This window comes from Dermacentor variabilis, chromosome 2 (assembly GCF_050947875.1).
Source record: "Dermacentor variabilis isolate Ectoservices chromosome 2, ASM5094787v1, whole genome shotgun sequence".
Classification (NCBI taxonomy): Eukaryota; Metazoa; Arthropoda; class Arachnida; order Ixodida; family Ixodidae; genus Dermacentor; species Dermacentor variabilis.
The window spans coordinates 5,709,113-5,728,338 of record NC_134569.1 but is presented as its reverse complement, the minus strand read 5'-3'; the positions used below and the strand labels follow the sequence as shown (position 1 = coordinate 5,728,338).

The 19,226-nt window shown below is 47.1% G+C and overlaps 1 protein-coding gene across 2 annotated transcripts in view; it reads right to left on the bottom strand.

The window, feature by feature from the left end:
* Positions 1–3,040: 3,040 nt before the first annotated feature.
* Positions 3,041–19,226, bottom strand: part of LOC142571306 (retinol dehydrogenase 12-like) — a 71,645-nt gene continuing 55,459 nt past the window's right edge. Inside the window, exons 5-7 of one of the 2 annotated variants that reach the window (XM_075679560.1) lie at positions 17,622–17,816; positions 7,521–7,624; positions 3,041–3,267 (exon numbers count right to left, since the gene is read on the bottom strand). In XM_075679560.1, coding sequence (XP_075535675.1) covers positions 3,061–3,267; positions 7,521–7,624; positions 17,622–17,816 — 506 coding nt within the window. In that variant the 3' untranslated portion in view covers positions 3,041–3,060. The remainder of the gene's footprint in view (positions 3,268–7,520; positions 7,625–17,621; positions 17,817–19,226) is intronic. The other variant, XM_075679561.1, reaches the window with a different exon arrangement.

Sequence of the window (19,226 nt, the reverse complement as noted above, 5' to 3'; positions counted from 1 at the left end):
TCATGTGCCGATGTAGTTTAAAGAAAGCGGCGATGCTATGCGTTGTGGCAACACTGGGCGGGTAAACAACTTTCGGCTCCTCCAACTCCGCGGCTCTGTTCTGTGGCTCAACGCGCGCGCGGCCGAAGCAAGCAGACCCGAAAGTAGCGCACGTGAGCTTGTCTAACCATGGCTGTTATTAACTTGTTAAATTCCAGCCGCGCCACTTTGGATGCCATGAATACGAAAAGCGAGAGACCGGCGTGAACGATAGAGCGGGATCGGGATACACGGAGAAGCGGGGAAGCCTAGCCGGAAGTCGGGGCAGATAGTGAGACCTGATTGGCTCGCTTTGGGGCGCCGCTCGTTTGCCGCTTCCGGTATCGTCGCCGCCCGACGAACTTTTCTGCGCCGGCTGGATCGGCGGCGAACGACGTTTTCTCCGCCGCCGCGCGTCGCGCGTACGCCGCCGGGCGTCGAACGCCGACTATTCGTCGCATATTCGCTCCATGTATTCTGGCCTTTACACCCCTTGGCGGGTCGACGGGAACGCTGTCGCGTTACACTCTTGAAGGCGAAGCTTAAGCGTCCTCCAATTTTTTTTTTGGTAACGCTCCACGGTGGTACTATAAGCTAAACAGCTCCGCTGTTAAAAATACTCCCCGCCTCTTACCCCGAGATCGCTCGTTCTTGTTGCTCGATCACTCGGTTCTGTAAATCTAGAATTCGTTGCTCGTCGCGCGGTACACTCTGGAGCACCTGGAATGACGAACCTATCGGACACGGCCGTGTGCCTCCTTCCCCGTGTCATGGCTCCTCCGCGTCTTGCGGTGGAGCACATCTGTAGCTGCTGCTCGGTTTGTTTTGCATGTACATCACCGCTGTATGTCCAGATGAAAAAAAAAGAACGCTGTTGGTTTTGGTTGTACCCAAACAATGGGTTGTGCCACCGCTACCACTTAGGTGTTGTTGGTTGTATGCACTGTTGAAAATCCACCAAAATATTTTCAAATCGGTGTTCCAGGAAATGCTGATGTAATAATAATCCCTGTGGTTAGCTGTGCAAGACGCCATGTTTTGGCTGCGATATAGTACGGCCGCTCACCCCCGAAATCACACCGCTTCAGGAAGGTGCCCAAAAGAGGTCGTGGCCAACTCTCGGCAGTAAGGTCCGAATCAGGAGCAAGTTGCCGCCGAAAGGCCGCTGTTTACTCACCGAAGCAGACGACGAACCGTATCGCTGTCTCCTCGTCGCGTAGCGCCGTAGCCGTGGCTCGGATGTACTTTCACCGGCAAGTGACAGCGATCTCCTCGCGTCGCTTCTCGTCGTCGCGCGCAGAATCCCTGACACGGTACCCTAGCGTTTCCACCTCGAGAGCGAATGGCCATTCGCAGAGAATAAACCCCGTGTCGGGCAACAGGATTTAAATTTGTCACGAGAAGAACACGTAGGCGTGTGCCAGAAGAGTAGCCGATGCAACGAAATACCAATAATTCGAACAAGGTGCAAGAATGCGCATTATATATCGGCTCTCCAGGGTTAGAGGGGGGCGATGTTAACGAAACCTTTTGTTGGCCCTGTCCGTACCGGGGTGTTAGAAAAGACGACAATGAACATTGTTTCAATCTCTTATTCCTCTTAACTACTTGAAGTTCTGTGCAGTACTTAAAGAAGCGAACCAACAATGTTTTTGGACCGACGTGTGTGAATGTTTCTTCCCCTGACAGCACTAAACTTGAGGGCGTTCCTGAGAAGCCAATCAGAAGTTGGCTTAAACCACACAATGTAGCGTATTAATAGCAAACGTTCCAGAAGCGTTTATAGCCTAAACGTAGCGCGACATGCGTGGACGACTGCCGCTGCTTTCTGCATAGTCGCCGTGGTTGCTTAGTGGCTTTGACGCTGCGATGCTCAGCACCGTCGCGGGATCGAATCCCAGAGTCCCCCACTTCGGCGTGCCTCATAATCGGGTCGGGGTTCTGGCACGTCATACTCCAGAATATATTTTTTAAGGCGAAAGCCTTAGGTCTCTATGTTTCAAGGTCGCGTTGTGAGCTACAGGAAATATCACGAGACCCAAAGAAGGCCAGAAGCGAACCAAAGCATGTCCATCCGTCTATAAGAGATGATTAATGATAAGTAAAGTTAATTAATGATGAATTAGAGATTGGATTAAGGTGGATTAGCGTGGATTGGGGTGGATTAGGCTGGATTAAGGTGAAATAAGGTGAATGAGGGTTGATTAAAGTCTATTAAAGTGTATGAAGGAGGAGTAAGGTGGGTTAAGCCGAATTACAATAAGCTTTATAAGGCTTTCGCGTCTCTTCGGCGATAGTTAAGGACACCTGAGACTTTCTTTTTCGTTCTGTACAGCGGTACCTGTTATGTGTGTTTCACACCGCCGTATTATATAACGAATTAGCTGCAGATGTGTTAACATCAGGTCACTGTGTATCGCGTTTTCTTGTTTTAAGAAGTGGCCGGAAAAGAATTGTTGCCGTCCACGATCATGGGACGTGTGGACATTCACTTAATAGTCGTCGCTGTCATCGTATACCGCTGTAGTGGTGTCACTGTCATCGAACCATTTGCCGATTTTTTTTCTTTCGGATGAGAATGAGTGTAGTCCCCCTTGTTTTTTATTGCACACCTCTACGGTTAATCGCGCTCCCGCTACGACACCAGTCAGCTGCTAACAAAACAACAATAAAATTGTTTTTCTCATTCCATAACGCACTCACTCGGTAGTCATACACAGTGGCCGTCGCACGCCTGCGCGTGGAATGAATAATGCCGATACAACATACGGTTATATCCTCTGTTCGTGCACGAAAATAAGCTGCCTACATACCGCAAGCAATGCAGTAGCAGTGGCTGATTAGATAAGCAATGTGACGATTCATAACTCCTTGTTTTGGAGCACAATAACAGCAAAATAGAAGCTGCGAGATGAATAACAAAGCTCTCTTACGGGCTCTGTGTGAAATTTTGTGTCGTTTCGTGTTGCGAAGCATAGGAGTTGCGCATTGTATCGGCTAGACATGAAAATGGCTCGTGAACTGCTAGGATTACGGCTTTTATTATTTTTCAACGAGAGCCTTGACCTCTGCTTCCTCGAGACGCACCAGGCGCGCTGAATCCCAGAAGAAGCGCTCGCACCGCCTCCTGTCGGCCGCCTGCCTGCTTATCCACGCTCGCTGGCAGTCCGAGTAGTAGCGACCGGTCTCCTTGGCCATCTTGGGCTCGACGGCCAAGTAGACGGACGTCTGGGCTCCTTCCTCGGCAGTCTGCGCATGGCGAGAAGCTCTTCGCCAAAGCTGTTCTCTCCTCACTGCGACTACGTTCCACTCGCGGCGTCACGACTCGTGTCCCCTCGGTGATCAAGTTCAAAGGCCCGACATGCGGCGCACTAAAGGACGCGCACCAAAGGCAGTTACAGCGAACATTGCGACTGGGGCACGTATTTGTCAGTTATCCTTTCGTTCACTTTGATTTCCCTTCACCTTATTATTTCCACCATAATTTTAGATAGGCATTGCAGTTAACTTCACTATGCTTGCTCTGGCTTCATTGGCTGTCACTCCTTTCCTTATATATATATATATATGTGCCAATAAGTGTCACACATGCCCTGGGTCAAATGCACAGTGGCTCAAGTGGGACCGACATTTGGTTTCGAAATCGGCTAGCTAAGCGCAGCAGCGTCCGATGGTCTCTACCCATTAGGGAATAAACTACCCAGGGACCTAAGTTGGCGTGAACAGCGTTAGCCGAAAACAGACAGGCCAACCGACAAACCGACGGAATACGAGTAGAATCCTTAGCCTACTTCCGCTGCTTCAGCCACATTGGGTCTACCCGGCACCTTTACGCTAGACTTGTATGAAAAAAAAAAGATTGTCTTCTCAGGCGGTGAGTGGAATCGAAGCCGGGTTCTTCAAGAACAGATGCCAGACGCTTTCGCGTTGCGCCACGAGTTCCCGCGAGCAGCGCGGGAATTGCCCGCACTGGGAGCACGCATCCGCGCTCCGTGCACGTTGGAGGTCGTGCACGAATGTAGGGCGTCCCCGCGTAGACTTTGCGAGAGCGGGGACTTTGCGGCTGCGTCTGCAGGGATACAATGAGAATGATGCACGGCATAGCTGAGTGACTCAAGCAGGCTGGGTGACTATTTTTCCCCGCCTAGTTTCAAAGGGGATGCAAACAAATCGTCACCATCATCGTGGTACACCTACTAAGTGCAATTACCGAAATACCATAAAAGCTATGGAATAGCGGAATAGCGTAAGCAGGCGTCAAGGAATCATCGAGAAGCCAAAAAAGTTGGGATTGCATGAAGAAGATGTACTGCGCAGATGGAACAAGTACCGGGAAAAGAAAACGGTGGCTAGCGAATAAGGGCAACAAACAATAATTCTACAAGCCAGTTGGATGAATGACATTAGCGAAAAAAAAAGTGCAGCAAAAATATTCTGGAACCTTGTAAGAGCACTTGGAGCTACAAGTGAAAATTCGCATACGGATATAAGGCACGGAGAGTGTAACGTCTTCGAAGGAGATGGCGCAATGCGGTAAATCAGAGATGTTCTAAGGAATAATCTCGACAAGAAAGAGAGTTGTCCAGACTGAAGCAGATCCAGCCGCAGAGAAGACTGAGAGACCAAAATTTAGCTTAGAAAGCTTCTACTGAAAAAAAAAACACACACACACAAGAAAATGTGCCTAATAATACGACCACACGACCAGATGAAATACCAATACAAACAGCCGCGTCTACTGGAAAAGGCACAGCTGACTGGTGCCACAGAGCAAGCGACTAAAGCGAAGCGAATTACGCTTGGGTGACGTGAATGCAAGCCCAAGCATCCTTATCAATAAGAGCAAAGTGGTAAATCGAGCTCGTATAGGCCAGTTTAAGTAACATTGGTGTTGTATAGAATGGCAATGCAAACCATAAGATTAGAGCTGTCAAAGTGGGTGGAGAAAGAAATTCACAGACGATCACGATACTGCCTAGTGCGACATTTGAGCGCAGCTCTCTACGTGTTTTCGTTACGCGTGTCAATATTTTCTATTATGATTATATAGGTACACGGTTTATATCAGGCAGTGAGTAGCGCGCTTCCTTCCATACAGATGACGCGTGCTACTCTGGCACCATATCGTAGCCATCGTCGCCGCTTAGCCCGTCTTGTGCGGCGCTACCCTTTTCTTCTCACGCTTTCACTCGACCAACGACGAGAGCGGCCCTTCGATGCGGGTAAATCGTGCAACCAGCGACAGCGGCGACAGCACCCAAGGGAGCGCTACATGCAGCCTAACTCGTAGCCGCTCGCCATCGCCCCTTGCAGCAGGAGTGATCGCCGTCACACGCGCTGGTACCGCGGACTGACCTCAGCAGCAGACGGCGCCGACGAGCGTAGCCCACCCCACGTCACGCCTCCCCCCCCCCCCCCTTCTTTGGGAGCGCAGATGAGATCGCTCACGCAGCGGTGGATGCCGCGGCCGCCAGCAACTCAGCGAATGCGCAACCCGCTTGAAATGGCTTCTGCTTCTGCTGGTCATCATGAGATGGCTTCTGCTGGAACTTTTCGTAGATGCACTGTAATTATACTTTGATACGGGACAGCAGAGAAGAGGGGGCGCTAGCCGATGGAAGTGTCTTAGAGTCTCAAAAATTCAGCTTCTAAAATTCTGCCATGACTTTTGCTCCCGATCGGTGCCTTTCTCCGACAACGGGAACGGTTGAAAGCTGCACACCGGGACGCGGCGCTGTTGCTCGAGCCTCTAAACTTCTACAATTTTCCGGTATTTTTCACAAGTATTAACACATGACATATACTTTAACAATATCATTAGTATCTTACGTTAAGAATTGCTGTATTCATTTAGACGTTCTTGCTTTCTAAATAGTATTTTTCTTGATCTTAAGTTGTAGAAGTTTTCCAAGAGTCATCGACTACACTTCGTCGTTTTATTTGGCAGAAAATACGCAATTTAGACAGTTTCTTAAGATATATTTAACACAAATGTAACTTTTGTTGCCTGACAAAAATGTGTTCTTAGACTAATTGTTTCATCACGACAGCAAACTGCGCTAGAGAACACGAAGAACAAGCAAGGAAACCGAGACGATCACAAGGCACACTACTGACTCTGAAGCACAGCACAGCAACTCGTGTTTGGCAACGCTCTGAAGAAATCAGCTGTTCACCGAACGAAAACTAATTTTTGGAGATTGCAAACAGCAAGCTCTTTGCCTTGCTGAAGCATGGCTATTATATCTTGCAGTGAAAAAAAAAAATCACGCAATTCAGAAAGCCTGCGTGTACGCTTCATCGTGCTGTAGCACAGAAGTGTAAAAAACTGGCTTAGATTTAGCTCTTCTAAACCTAGTTATCCCGAGCGAAAAGTCTCTTTGGCTTGGCTTTGCAAGAACTATGCACACAGTGTTTCATTAAGGTCAGGCCAGTAAGTCGTTCACACACGTTACACACGCTTCCGAACGGGTTGACCGAGAAGTCGCGGTGAAACTTGGCCGTCGCAGTCGAGCTCGCCGCCAGCCGAAGGGGTGTCGTTCGTGCCCCCCCCCCCAATCTCGCCTCGCGCGCGCGACAGGAGGGCACTTCCGGCCCCCGCCTTCCACGACTACGCGAGATTGAGCCCGTTCGCTGGCTGACCCTCGCACGATTTCACTCGCACACATAGCACAGGGCGCGCGGCGACGATTCTATCGGCCTTGGTCTTTATACAGAACCTCACGGCGACGGCACAAATGGGCCTGGAGTGCCCATATCATTGCTATCGCAATAAAAAGAAACGATTCTCAGTGCAGCGAGCACCATCGCGCCAGGTTGGTGCATGGGCTGTGAAGAAAACGTGGTGTAGGTAACGTTCTTATAAAACGGTGCACCTTTGTAGGCCAGACGGGCAGACGTCTGAACGACAGATTGAAAGACCCTAGGCAAAATACAACAAAAGTAATATCTCGACATCTAAGTGATCTCTGTAGAGACGGATGGATGCGTACATTTGTTGAAAGTGACGAGCAATCTATACAGATCTGCTGATCGCCTTTCTAAGGATAAATTACGGAAGCAGTTAAGTGGAGGGAATCTTGTGTCAACCTGCCATATGTTTGGCTATCAGAGAAGGATCGTGCTTTCTGTCTGGGATTGGCATGAACACGCCGTAGGCTCGCTTATCTTTGTAGGCCTATTTGTGCCGATGTGTAGGTTAGGTTTATTACTTGTCAACCGGCATTTATTCTGCGCGATCAAAAAATGAACCTTGAGTTGTATGTGCGCCTTTCGACCGTCTCCCTCTTCTTATTTGTTCTTCGTGTGCTTTGGTGCCGTTTGCTGCTGACTTATAAACATTTGGAAAGCAACTTTAGGCACCGAGCTAGACAGGTAGAATAGAAAAATAAAACGCAGTATGACATGAATTTTTTGGTGCTTTATTACCCTCGCCAAATAAAGACATCTTCAGGTACCTTAAGCAAGAAGTAGGGAAATACCGCCCAGGCCAGCCAACTCACCTTTCCTGCAAGAGCCAAAAGGAAGCCGAAGAAGAGACCTCCGGGTGAGTTGGTGGCGATGTTCGTCTTCACATCGCCAGGGTGAAGAGCATTCACTGTGACGCCTGCGGAGAGTGTTTGACTCAGTTAAAACACAAATCAACGAATTTTCCTGGCCAACATTCACAGCTGTGGTCAGAAGTTGGGGTGATCATAGCCATACACCCTTCTGAGTCACAAAATTTCACAAATTCACATCAAATTGATTACATTATGCAACAAGTGAAATGGTGAAATTGAAGACAGGTAGTGCTCCAAGATCGTAGTAGGAACTGTCACATCAGCATTCCCCCTGAAAGAAATGAAAACGCTCTACTACATTCCATATACGCGTGGTGAGTTCGCGAATGCTGAAAATCTAGCAAGGCAAACAGACTGCGCAAGCACGAGTGCGTCAATGGATGCGTTAAGCTGTGCCAACGTGATGCATCTCTCCGCCTGACCATTGAATAAGGGACAATAAATGGGCTAACTAAATTCTGCGGTACTTGCATCACACAGAGCTGCATGCGCTAATTCCATGCCCCTTTGTTGATTCTTTACGTTAGTGACCTGCAGCAAATACCCCCAATAGTAATAATAATAATAACAATACTTTATTGATGACATGAGAATATACAGTAGAAGAAACGGGCCTGCCAAAGCCGCAGTGGGCTTGAACGGCAGTGCCTGGCAGACGGCGACAGAGCCATCAGTAACATGTTATTAGACAACAGCGAGAAAAACACACACACACACACGACAGGCTTCTCATCACGCATTGATGCGTCTAAAAGCCTTTCTAAGACCATATTTCGTTTTCACATCTTGTATGCTTTGAGGAAGTAAATTAAACATTGCTGGGACATAATAGCTACGGAGTCTTCGACCATATCTCGTCTTACAGCGGCGTGTAACGTAAGGATTTTTTGGTCTCAGGGAACGAACAGGCACATAAGGAATTTTATACTGACTTATCCAAAAATGCTTTAAGATAACAGTTTCTAGCAGCAAAGAATTAAAATCAGGTAAAGACAAAGCTTTGAACACATCAGATTTGGGGGAGACATCATAAGCAACATGCTTCAGAATGCCACGAAGGACGGAGTTGACCCGGTTTACCAAATGCTGAGCGCCATGACCATATGTAGATACCCCATACCGGATTACACTGTAGCATAAGGCATGTACTACAAGCTTTCGGACAGATAATGGCATGTAAAATTTTATATTATACAAATAAAAAAGGAATACCAGTCGTACGCCGGAATGAATGCTTACACAAGCAACACATATGACTGGTCTTCACTCTAATGCCACTGTGCTCAGGGCCGTGAATGCTGTGAGGTATTCTGTGCCACTTGCAAGCGGGAAAATTCAGCCACCAAACTGCGTTGCAGGTTATTGGCGACATAGATTAATATGTAGTCCGTGGGGGAATCAAATACTTGAGTAAGTAAGATCTCCTCGAAGGAGGTACATCTCCACACCGCAACATACAGCATGTCCCAGCTATTCATACGCATACGAACGTGAGCGTCGAGTCTTTCTGGATCGCGGTATCGTAATTCTTGGGCGCCATTGTACAGGTGGATAATTTTCTGTACGCTCTGCTTATTAGCACTCTCAAACCGCAATATTAGCACATTTTATTTATTTGCTAGAGCTCACCATGTCAGAATAAAATTATAAAAAACAGAAATTTTGCATTTCGTGATAGTACATTTATTATTGTTGACTCATCAGCGGGTTAGGGAGTGGGCACGCATCGAGTCACTTTATATAATGGGTGGCATTCTAAACACCAGAGACCACGGAATCGTACAATAATCTTCAGCACTTTTCGTTTTGTTGGTGCTTTTAATCGTAAATCTCAAAAGGCCACAGAATTGGAAAATTCTGTTCGTCACGTATTGTTGCATGTTGGCGCTTGCAAAGCGCACGAATGGCAGAATTTGTACATTTAACGATACCTTATAGCTTTATATTCAATCAGAATAGGACTTCTCATTCTATAATGTGAGCCGTTGAAACCGCCTTTCTGTAAGCTAGACGAGTAAGCCGGCATCGCAACATTTAACTGACAATGCAATGCGATTGTGCAGTTCGCCCATGTAACGCCGACTGGGGACTTTTGTTCGAAGCCGACTATTGTGAGAGGAGCGCACGTGTTGTGAAGTGGTCGAAAGCCACGCTACACCGGGGCAAGGGAGCAACCAAGGGAGCTGGACGCGGCTGACCTGGCTCGTCTTTTTTTCGCAGGTTAGCCTAGTGTCAAGACCTTAACAGCGATTCCTTGTGTCAAGTTGTGGTCCCTTGCCCTAGGGTGTTTTGGGAATATGCCGTGAGTTGTTTTGATTCGTTGTGCTTTATTGTTCTTCCGAAAGTGGGGATATGGAAATGAACTCTGGACCTCCGGTTACTTAGCAACTGCCTGCTATTCTAGACAATCAAAAGGTGTCCTCAAATGGCCGTAAGTCGATGCGGGAAAACTTAGACTGTCATGTTTCCGAAACTAACAGAAAACTGGCTTGAATTGAGCAGAGACTGTTGTCATTCTCACAGACTCTACAAAGGGTAGAACAGGGTGAGCGTCTTGTTTCAAAGTTGAATGACCAGACTGAATTTCTCCTAAAAATGGATGACCATGAAAATAGAAATCAACGCAATAATTTGATTGTTTATGGAATCGATGAATGTAAAACTGAAACGGTTCATTCGCTCACGGGTGCTGTTTCGAGAGAAATATTTAAAAAGAAATTGGGTATTAAATTAAGCAATCTTGAGCGCATACGCCGTTTGGGCAGAAAGGGAACAAACAAAACGCACGCAGTGATAATTCGCTTCTTTGATTTCAATGAAAAAAATGCTGCTTCTGAGAAATGCAAGGAAACTAAAGAACACCGACTACTCGATCGCTATCGGAGGACTATTGACTCAGAATTCAGAAAATAAGAAAGCAGCTATGGTCAATCGTTAAAGACAGGCGTACGCCGGAAGATAAGGTGTATCCCAAGCACGGTAAGCTTGTTTTCAATCAAGTGACGTACGTGTCGGATGAGGACAAGAACGAAAAATGGAGGCTTGCGGAGCTTGGTGCAGATTCAGTTGGTGGTATAGCACAATATAATGGAAGTCAGGCTGCGCCTTCGAATGTTCACACTACAACGACTCCTAGTCGTTGTGGTGTGAACATCTTTTCTTGTCCTTTGTCTTCTGTGACTGGTTTTTTCCTTCAACTATGTACCAACTGGCCCGGATGTCAACCCTTCTGAATTTGAAGCGCTGCTTTATGTCCTCGACCCACACGTTGCGTTGCTGACGGAGACCTGGTTGCACACTGGTGTGCTTGATAACGAAATCATTCCTCCGTCGTAAAAAATACTCAAATGTGATAGACAATTCCAACGGGGCGGAATCGCGAATGTCATTAAGGAAAGCGTAAACGTGACAATTTTGCCAGCTATTCCTAACCACGAAAGTATATTCTGCAAAATTGGTTTTTACGGTAATTCCATTGTTATCTTGGATCCCTAGAGCAACTATACGATTATGCACAGCGTCTCCAGGTGAGAACGTAAAGTTTGCCTTAGCGGGGGATATTAATTTACCTAATATCAGTTGGGCAGCCATGCACACGGTGAGCAGGAACGTTGTAAGCACTCAGAGATTCTTATTAATATTGCATTTTCCTGTGGTCAGATCGTTACTGCCTCTACCAGAATCACTGCTACTGCTGGACATATTCTTGATGTATTGCTTATAGGTTACACTATCGGATGTGACTTCGATGATGTCATGAAAGGGCACTCTTATCACATGTTGGTATTTGTCACCTTTTCCTTTCAAAAGTGTTCTGGCAAAAGCAAGCCCGTGATTGTTGTGAGAGATTTCAACAGGGAGATGGTGAGAGCAGCCTAGACTACTTCGAAATGACTTTTGATGCTTTTAATAATGTTGAAAACGGGAATGCTTTGTGGTGTAAATTCAAAGAAATTTGTCTTCATTCTATTGGCATGTTTGCTCCTGACAAGATGGACGAAAAGGAACAGAACCCCTTGGTTACGAGACAGATAATCCACATGGAAAGAAAGCTTTGGCGAATGAGACGCTCAGGTCGGCCTCGGGACTCTACTATCAACAAACAAAGCGCATAGGTGGAAACCGAGGCTAAATGATCTAAGGACACTTTCTTCGCTATTATCTTAGGCAATTTCATCAAGGAAGCACCAGAGAAATTTCGGAGGTATTTAGGCAACAGCAAATTCAGTGCTTTTTCATCATGCATTGACGGCTCACCAGTCTCAGAAGCAAAACCAGTAGCTGATGAATTTAACAGATTACTTGCAATCCGCATACGCCTGGAAAAATAATCTTGTTACAGAACCTGAAGGATTTGCTTCTCCTATGCAGGATGTCGTTGTGCGACAGGAAGGCATTGTTAACTTGCTTCTTGACCTTGATGCTGAAAAGCAGACGGCTCCCATGACATTCCTACAGCGACGTTACGCAGAGTGGATTTCGCGTTGCTTGTTGCTCGTTTAAACACGCTGCGGTTGCATAGTGGATACGTCGGGCACGAGGTGGCGGGATCGAATCCCGCCCGCGGCGGCCGCATTTCGATGGAGGCGAAAACACCTGTGCACTTATGCTTAGGTGCACGTTAAAAAACTCCAGTCGGTCCAAATTTCCGAACTTCCCCATAACCAGGTCATCGTTTTGGCACGTAAAAAACTCTTGCATTTAATTTTGTGTCATTTATAACGCGGTTATAGCGCATAGTTTCCTTCCGTCAAACTGGAGGAGCGCTCATATCTTTCCCATATTCAAGTCAACTGATTACTTGTGTGTATCTAATTACAGCCCCAGCTCCTTGACCTCAACAAGTCGCAAAATATTGGAACATATAATCTGCCGAAACTTGACCGCGTTTCTCGAAGAAAACAGACTATTATCAAAGGCCCAGCATGGGTTTCGGCGTGGTTTGTCGAATGTGACGCAGCTGCTTAGTCTGTGCCATGATTTTTTATTCTCGATTAGGTAACAAAATACAGATCGATGCTATTATCTGAGACTATGCAAAAGCTTTCGACAATGTGCTCCATAATAAATTAGAACAGAAACTCTACGCCATTGGAATAAATAGTTATCTAATTCATTAGGGCTTATCTACAAAACAGGTATCAGTATGTCCAAATTTACAAGTGCTGCTCGGAGACCCTTACTGGCAACATCAAGAGTGCCCCAAGGTAATTTTATTCCTCATTTATGTTAATGATACTGTGATTGTCATACACAGCGATGTTAAGATAATGTTTTTCCCAGATGACTGCGTTTTCTACACCTTGGATAAATATGTAGCTGGCCAAATTACCCTTCAAAATGCCCTCGCTGAGGTTTCAGGTTGGTGCACTAAATGGAACATGTTCTTAACGAAACCGTTTTGCAACAATCTTATTCTGCTGATGGCACTGTACTTAAGGAATCGCCGGCTATTAAATATCTCGGAGTTTGTTTTATACACAATCTCAGTTGGGATCTTCATATTAATACAATCTGCACCAAAGCTTCTAAATCTATCTGGTTCATTCGACGGAAGCTTTCAAAAGCCCCTATGAAAGTGAAACTAGCAGCACACAAAGTGTTCGGTCCGGCCATTTCTAGAGTATGCATCGTGCTGACGGCACCCTTTATAGACGTAAAAACGTTGTCAGGTTCAAAAAAGTTCTAAGATTCACGGCTAGATTCTTTAGCAACAAATATAAAAGCACTGATAGTGTAACAGAAATGATTATCTTGGTCTCGCTACAACTAATGGGAGACGTGCCGAATGTACATTAAAATACTTGTACTTAATACACAACAAATTAATGCAAAATAACGATCAAAATTTCATTACCCACCACAATCTGCGCACAAGGTCGCGTTTTCATAATGGGAAAATGATCCAGGAATCCAGCGCTCTAAACGATACATTTAAATAATAATTTTTTCCGGAGGACCATAAGCGCTCGGAACAAATTGCCGAAACAGATTGTCCATAGTCCCAGTGTGGGAGTGTTTATTACAAACTTGAAGAAAATGCTTGGGTGACGCTGTACTTGTGTTCTTGTATTGTTTCAATAGCAGCGCTTCATGCCTTGGCTTCCTGTATTTGGTTATTGTTGCCGTTGTTGATGTGTTTTTCTAATGTACATTTTTCTTTATGCCCCTCCTACTTGGATTCAAGCGACTCTGCAGTATTCCAAAATTAAATAAAATAAATAAAAGATGGGTACAACCCGATTCCTAGCCCATTAATGCTTGCCGCCGTAAAATGACTATAGATTGTGTGTTGGTAAGATGGTGAAATTTGAAGTTTTTTTGCGTACCCCGATGCATCAGTCAGAAAGAACAATTCCGAGGACAAGAGAAGTATTGGCTCACTGAAATCATGATAGTGTATATATTCAGGAGATCTTCAATTATTCTAAACGGACACGGAACGTTCAATAAATGTAGGATGGGAATTTGGCCACGCTGGTTTCGCATCTTTAGCTAAAAGATGCGAAAATGACGATGCACAGAAGGCACACAAACTGCCCTCTTGCGACACATGTATTCAGAGAAAAACAGTATTTTTTACGCGAGTTGCTTTCACAGCGCGTTAGTGCGCAGCCGCACCCAGACACCGCAAGTGTTTCGGTGAGGTGGACGCCACACGCGCGCGATGCCGCTTACCTGCTTCGATCATTCTCCTTGCCTGAATTATCAACCTCACCCACTTACCGATCTGGAATTCGTGTAACAACAGAGCATGCGCCAAGTTTTCGTGTGCACTTACAATCCCGACAGCCATGTGACGTTCTCTACTGTTTATAACCTTGTCTTGGTGTTGTCACAGCCTATCATTCATGCACTGGTCTGCTTGGCCTTCGTTTTTTCTACCGCACGACAAACGGTGCTTTGTGTGCGTCGGTATATCTGTGTGTCGTCGTTTTCGCGCATTTTACAAGGTAAATGAACCTGGTAACGAAGCTTCCACAGGAGCCCATACGTCCAAAACATAGTGGTTCATCGGTGGTTCGTGGGGCTTAGTGTGTGTGGCGAGGGAACGCTTCCGGCGGGAAAAAAATGTCATGTGAATCCGTTAAAAACAGAAGTGACGTCATTTTGTTCTCGAAGACGCGAAATTTGTTTTGGTGGCCTGCCATTAGAGCTGTATCTTCAAATAGCCCGTCATTCTACTTGGTGGGCGTATCGAGCTTTCAGCGCGGACAGCGATGCAGGAAAAGGTCAGCCGTGCGGGTGTCGAAATCGCACCCCTGCACAGAACATCGTTTCTTCGGAGGCCGACTTTAGGTGTAGAGTGCCGGTCCTATCGTCGGTCGCCAAGCCGGTCGGCCAGCGCAGTCCCACTGAAAAAACTGAAGTAAACAATTACCTGGCGGTCGTAACTCGCTACTTTTGAATGAACAGGTTAAGGAACAGTGAAGCTACGCGTGTCACCAAATTGAGAAAAACGTCGACAAGCAAATCAGTACGACGTGCCAGGGGGCGCATTGTAACACGTGAACTTTACGAGCTCGTTTTGCTGCACACCCCAAGAGCTGCACTGCTGTGCAAGTGATAGCGGCACAGAGGCGGCCATCTTTCAGGGCGCATCTTGCGATTGGCGCTGAAAAAAGGTATTTATTGATAATAATGAAATATAATAGAGTCGCATTTTCTTTACTCGTCACGCATACACAAAATTGACGGCTGTTTTATTTTCAATGAACGAATTTAAGTGCCTCGTTTAATTAAAACCCGCATCTTTCTTTCCCAATGTTTGTTCCCTCCAAACATAGTCGCGTTTCAATCGGTACTCCCCTAACCACCCTTACTCATGTCGGTTACAATTTGTTGTGAACTGCGTTTCGCTTCGCGACCTATTTGGATCGACCTTGCATTTTGTCTCAAGTTCCAACGGAACGTAGACGCCCAAATAACCAGCTTTTTACCAACTAGAAGTAAAGCATCACTACAAGCTGTGGTACCTGCCTGTGGTACTTTAGTGAACAATACTGCAAGATACTTTAATTCCATAACATGTTATGACAGGCTATGTCATAACAGGCTATACTCCTGCAGGCATGAGTATACAAGTATGAGAAGAGTCGGGCGAGTCGGTTGCCACTTAAAAAAAAAAAAATAAACAGGTGGAGTATACGCAATGGACACTGTTTGGCGCCTCTTCTCGGTGATATTTTTTTTACTCATCGTGATCGCATCTTAATAAATAAAGTTGATAACTCTGTCATTTTCAAGGTCTGCAATTGCGTCGCTGACATTTAAATACTCCTTGAGCGTGACAATGGACATTTTCAGAAATATTAGTTCAACATTGGAGCCATTTTTCGTGACTGCTTGAAGCCGCTAGAGCTGACATATGAATTGCATTTTGATGACACTACTATTTGTTACCCGCCGTGGTTGCTCAGTGGCTATGGTGTTGGGCTGCTGAGCACGAGGTCGCGGGATCGTATCCCGGCCATGGCGGCCGCATTTCGATGGGGGCGAAATGCGAAAACACCCGTGTGCTTAGATTTAGGTGCACGTTAAAGAACCCCAGGTGGTCAAAACTTCCGGAGTCCTCCACTACGGCGTGCCTCATAATCAGAAAGTGGTTTTGGCACGTAAAACCCCAAATATTATTACTATTTGTTGACTTGAGGCTTTCAATGTCACCGACTTACGCTTGCTGGATGTATGAGCCATGAAATGGTAGACCATTTTTGCTTTTAAATTCAGCCCACTCGAAGTTAAGAGGAGCATCACCAAATCGTTGCATTACCAACGCCCTCAAGAGGTCATTCCCGCTCGCAATACAATGTGGTTTCGTATAACAGGTGGAACGTCTCGTAGACGCTGGCTACCCAAACAACTTGCTTGCTGTGGTGGCATAGAAGTTCCTAAAGGTCGACAAACGAGGGGACAAATATGAAAGGCTTCATAGCTCTGTAAAGACCCTGGTAGTCGTTCTGCCCTACGCACGTACACAAAGTTTGGCACAGGCTAAAAAAAGATTGGTCAGCGAACCAATGTGAGGGTGGTTCTTTTGTGCACCTGAGGAGCTGCGAAAGCTGTGCAAACAACTTAACGCACCTCGTGCTACATGTCTTCGTGTTCTGTCCAGCACAGGTCACTTACTGACGTGCGGGAAAAAAATACACTGGCAACACCAGCAGATGTCTCAACGACAGGCTGCGTGAGCACCGAAATAATGTCTACAGTGCGGTGCAGGGCATTCAGTGCCGCGATTGTGGCGGCGTCCCGCTTCTTGCGTGATATCGGTGCGTAGTATTTACAAGGCACCACGGGTCTGATATTCCCGGGATTTCTTTTCCTTTGAACACACACACACATGCACGTACACGCGCGCGCATGTATATATATATATATATATATATTGCTTTTCTCGAACATGAAAAATCAGTTGGGAGTCGGCGGCTCTCTGGTTTCCCTACAGCCATTCATGCCCTGCGCCAAGCACCACCGCTATAGACAAGGGGCTGCTTCCGTTAAACACAACTAAAAAACGCTGTCGCGTTAAAACTTAAAGCGCACCACGAGATGAGGAAGGTGCAAGAAGATGGGAGACACACGGGCGCTCAATTCTCAGGCTTGTTCTTTCACCGTCCTCGTCTGGTGGTGCGCTTTAAGTTCTAAGTCGTGTCTTACCAACACGCCCAAACAGCCGCATTACTGAGTTAACCTCAAGCACTGACGAGAATCTGTTTCTTGTTTTCTTCATGTATGCGAGGCGTGTCAGCGTGGTGTTACATTTACAGTCATATTCTCAGCTCGTAAGCGCTTAATGCAGTGCATACGAACAATAAGGTCAAATGTGCACCTCATTTAAAATCGGAATATCAGGGATACCTGCGCGTACAGCTTGTCTTCAGTGGAGACATCCATGCAGATGATTACAACTTCGCATTGACTGTTGGGCTTGCTACGCTCCCCAGTCACGCATACTTTCGAGGTAAGCGTGGTTTTACGCGGCATATGTGCCACGCGAAGCCTCGGGCCGGCGAGAGGAACGCAGCAGCGCGCGCTTACCGGAGTGGCGCAGCTTGTGCGCCAGCGAGCGGGTGAACGCGACCTGGGCGAGCTTGCTGCAGGCGTACGAGGCGGTCGGGTGCCGCACGGGCGTGAGGCCGCGCGCCAGCTGGTCTGGGTGGCTCAGCGTGCCCAGGTGGTGCATGGCCGACGAAACGTTGACCACCCGGCTCGGGGCACTCTTGCGCAGCAGCCCTGCGCAGCACGGAACACGTCTTCACGCGGGCTTCCCCGAACATTCCTACGTGTCCCAAAATTCCTCTTCCGGAATCGCCCTGCCTTTCAGATGCCCTTCACACGAACGCACAGGCAATCTCACGTCTGCAGTGCGCGGTGCGCGAAGCGTTTGAACGACGTAGCTGCTGAAAATGTGTCATGTCAAGCAGGAATACCACATCGAACACACACACACACACACACACACACACACGCACGCACACACACGCACACACGCACACGCACACACGCACACGCGCACACACACACGCACACACGCGCACACGCGCACACACGCACACGCGCACACGCGCACACACGCACACACGCGCACGCGCGCACGCACGCGCGCACGCACGCACACACACGCACGCACACACACGCGCGCGCGCACGCGCGCGCACACACACACACACACACACACACACACACACACACACACACACACACACACACACACACACACACACACACACACACACACACACACACACACGCACACACACGCGAGCGCACGCGCACACAAATAACTACGCATGGTTGTAACACACGCGCATACGCGCGTTCTCGTGTCGTGCCGTGCAAAACTGTGCGTGCAGCTAAAGGGGGCCATTTGCGATTCCATGAAAGGACGTTCCGGTTGCCGTTGCTTAGATGTACTTGGTACCACGCCTGGTATCGTAAGGTTCTTTTAGCAAACCTTTTGTAACACCTGTTCACCCAATAACAACGCATGGTTCTAAATGTGTGAACGTGCGATTGGAAAGAGCACTAGGTGTTGCTTGCTCGGTTGACCCTCGGGTACTTTCGAATCTTAATTTCACCCTTGGAGGAAGGAGTTATGCATTTCCAGATAGTGTCTCTAATGTTAACCGTTAAAACCATTTTGTGAAATCAGACAGTAAGCGTCTATGCCAGAAGGCGAGATTACAAGGAGCCGTGATTTTATACGAGGATAGGTTGATGCTTGGCGCAATAAAACTTGCATTGTGGTGATTGCGAGTATTGCAGAGTTTATTTCTTTTTTTTATTTGGGTGAACAGCACCAGTTTCCCCTCAGCCACCACAACATTTATTATAAGGCGTCACTCGAAATTATAACTGAAATCGTGCAATTAAAGGCATCCGCATGGTTTCGCTAAGTCGAAGTCCGGCCGGTGTATTGTCGCTCCGGCACATTTTGCGCGTAAATCGTTGTCCCTCCCTGGGTGCAGCAGTCCACTGTTTGGGGGAACACCGGAGGGCGTGGCCGTTTCGGAGGTTGCTGAACTCTGGTGCGCTTCCGCGGTTGACCTATAAACATAGGCCTGGCCAGTGTCTGACAGCAGCGGACGGCGCAAGAGAATAACACTAGTCAAAAGGTTACTTTGCGGTTATCTATACTGTACC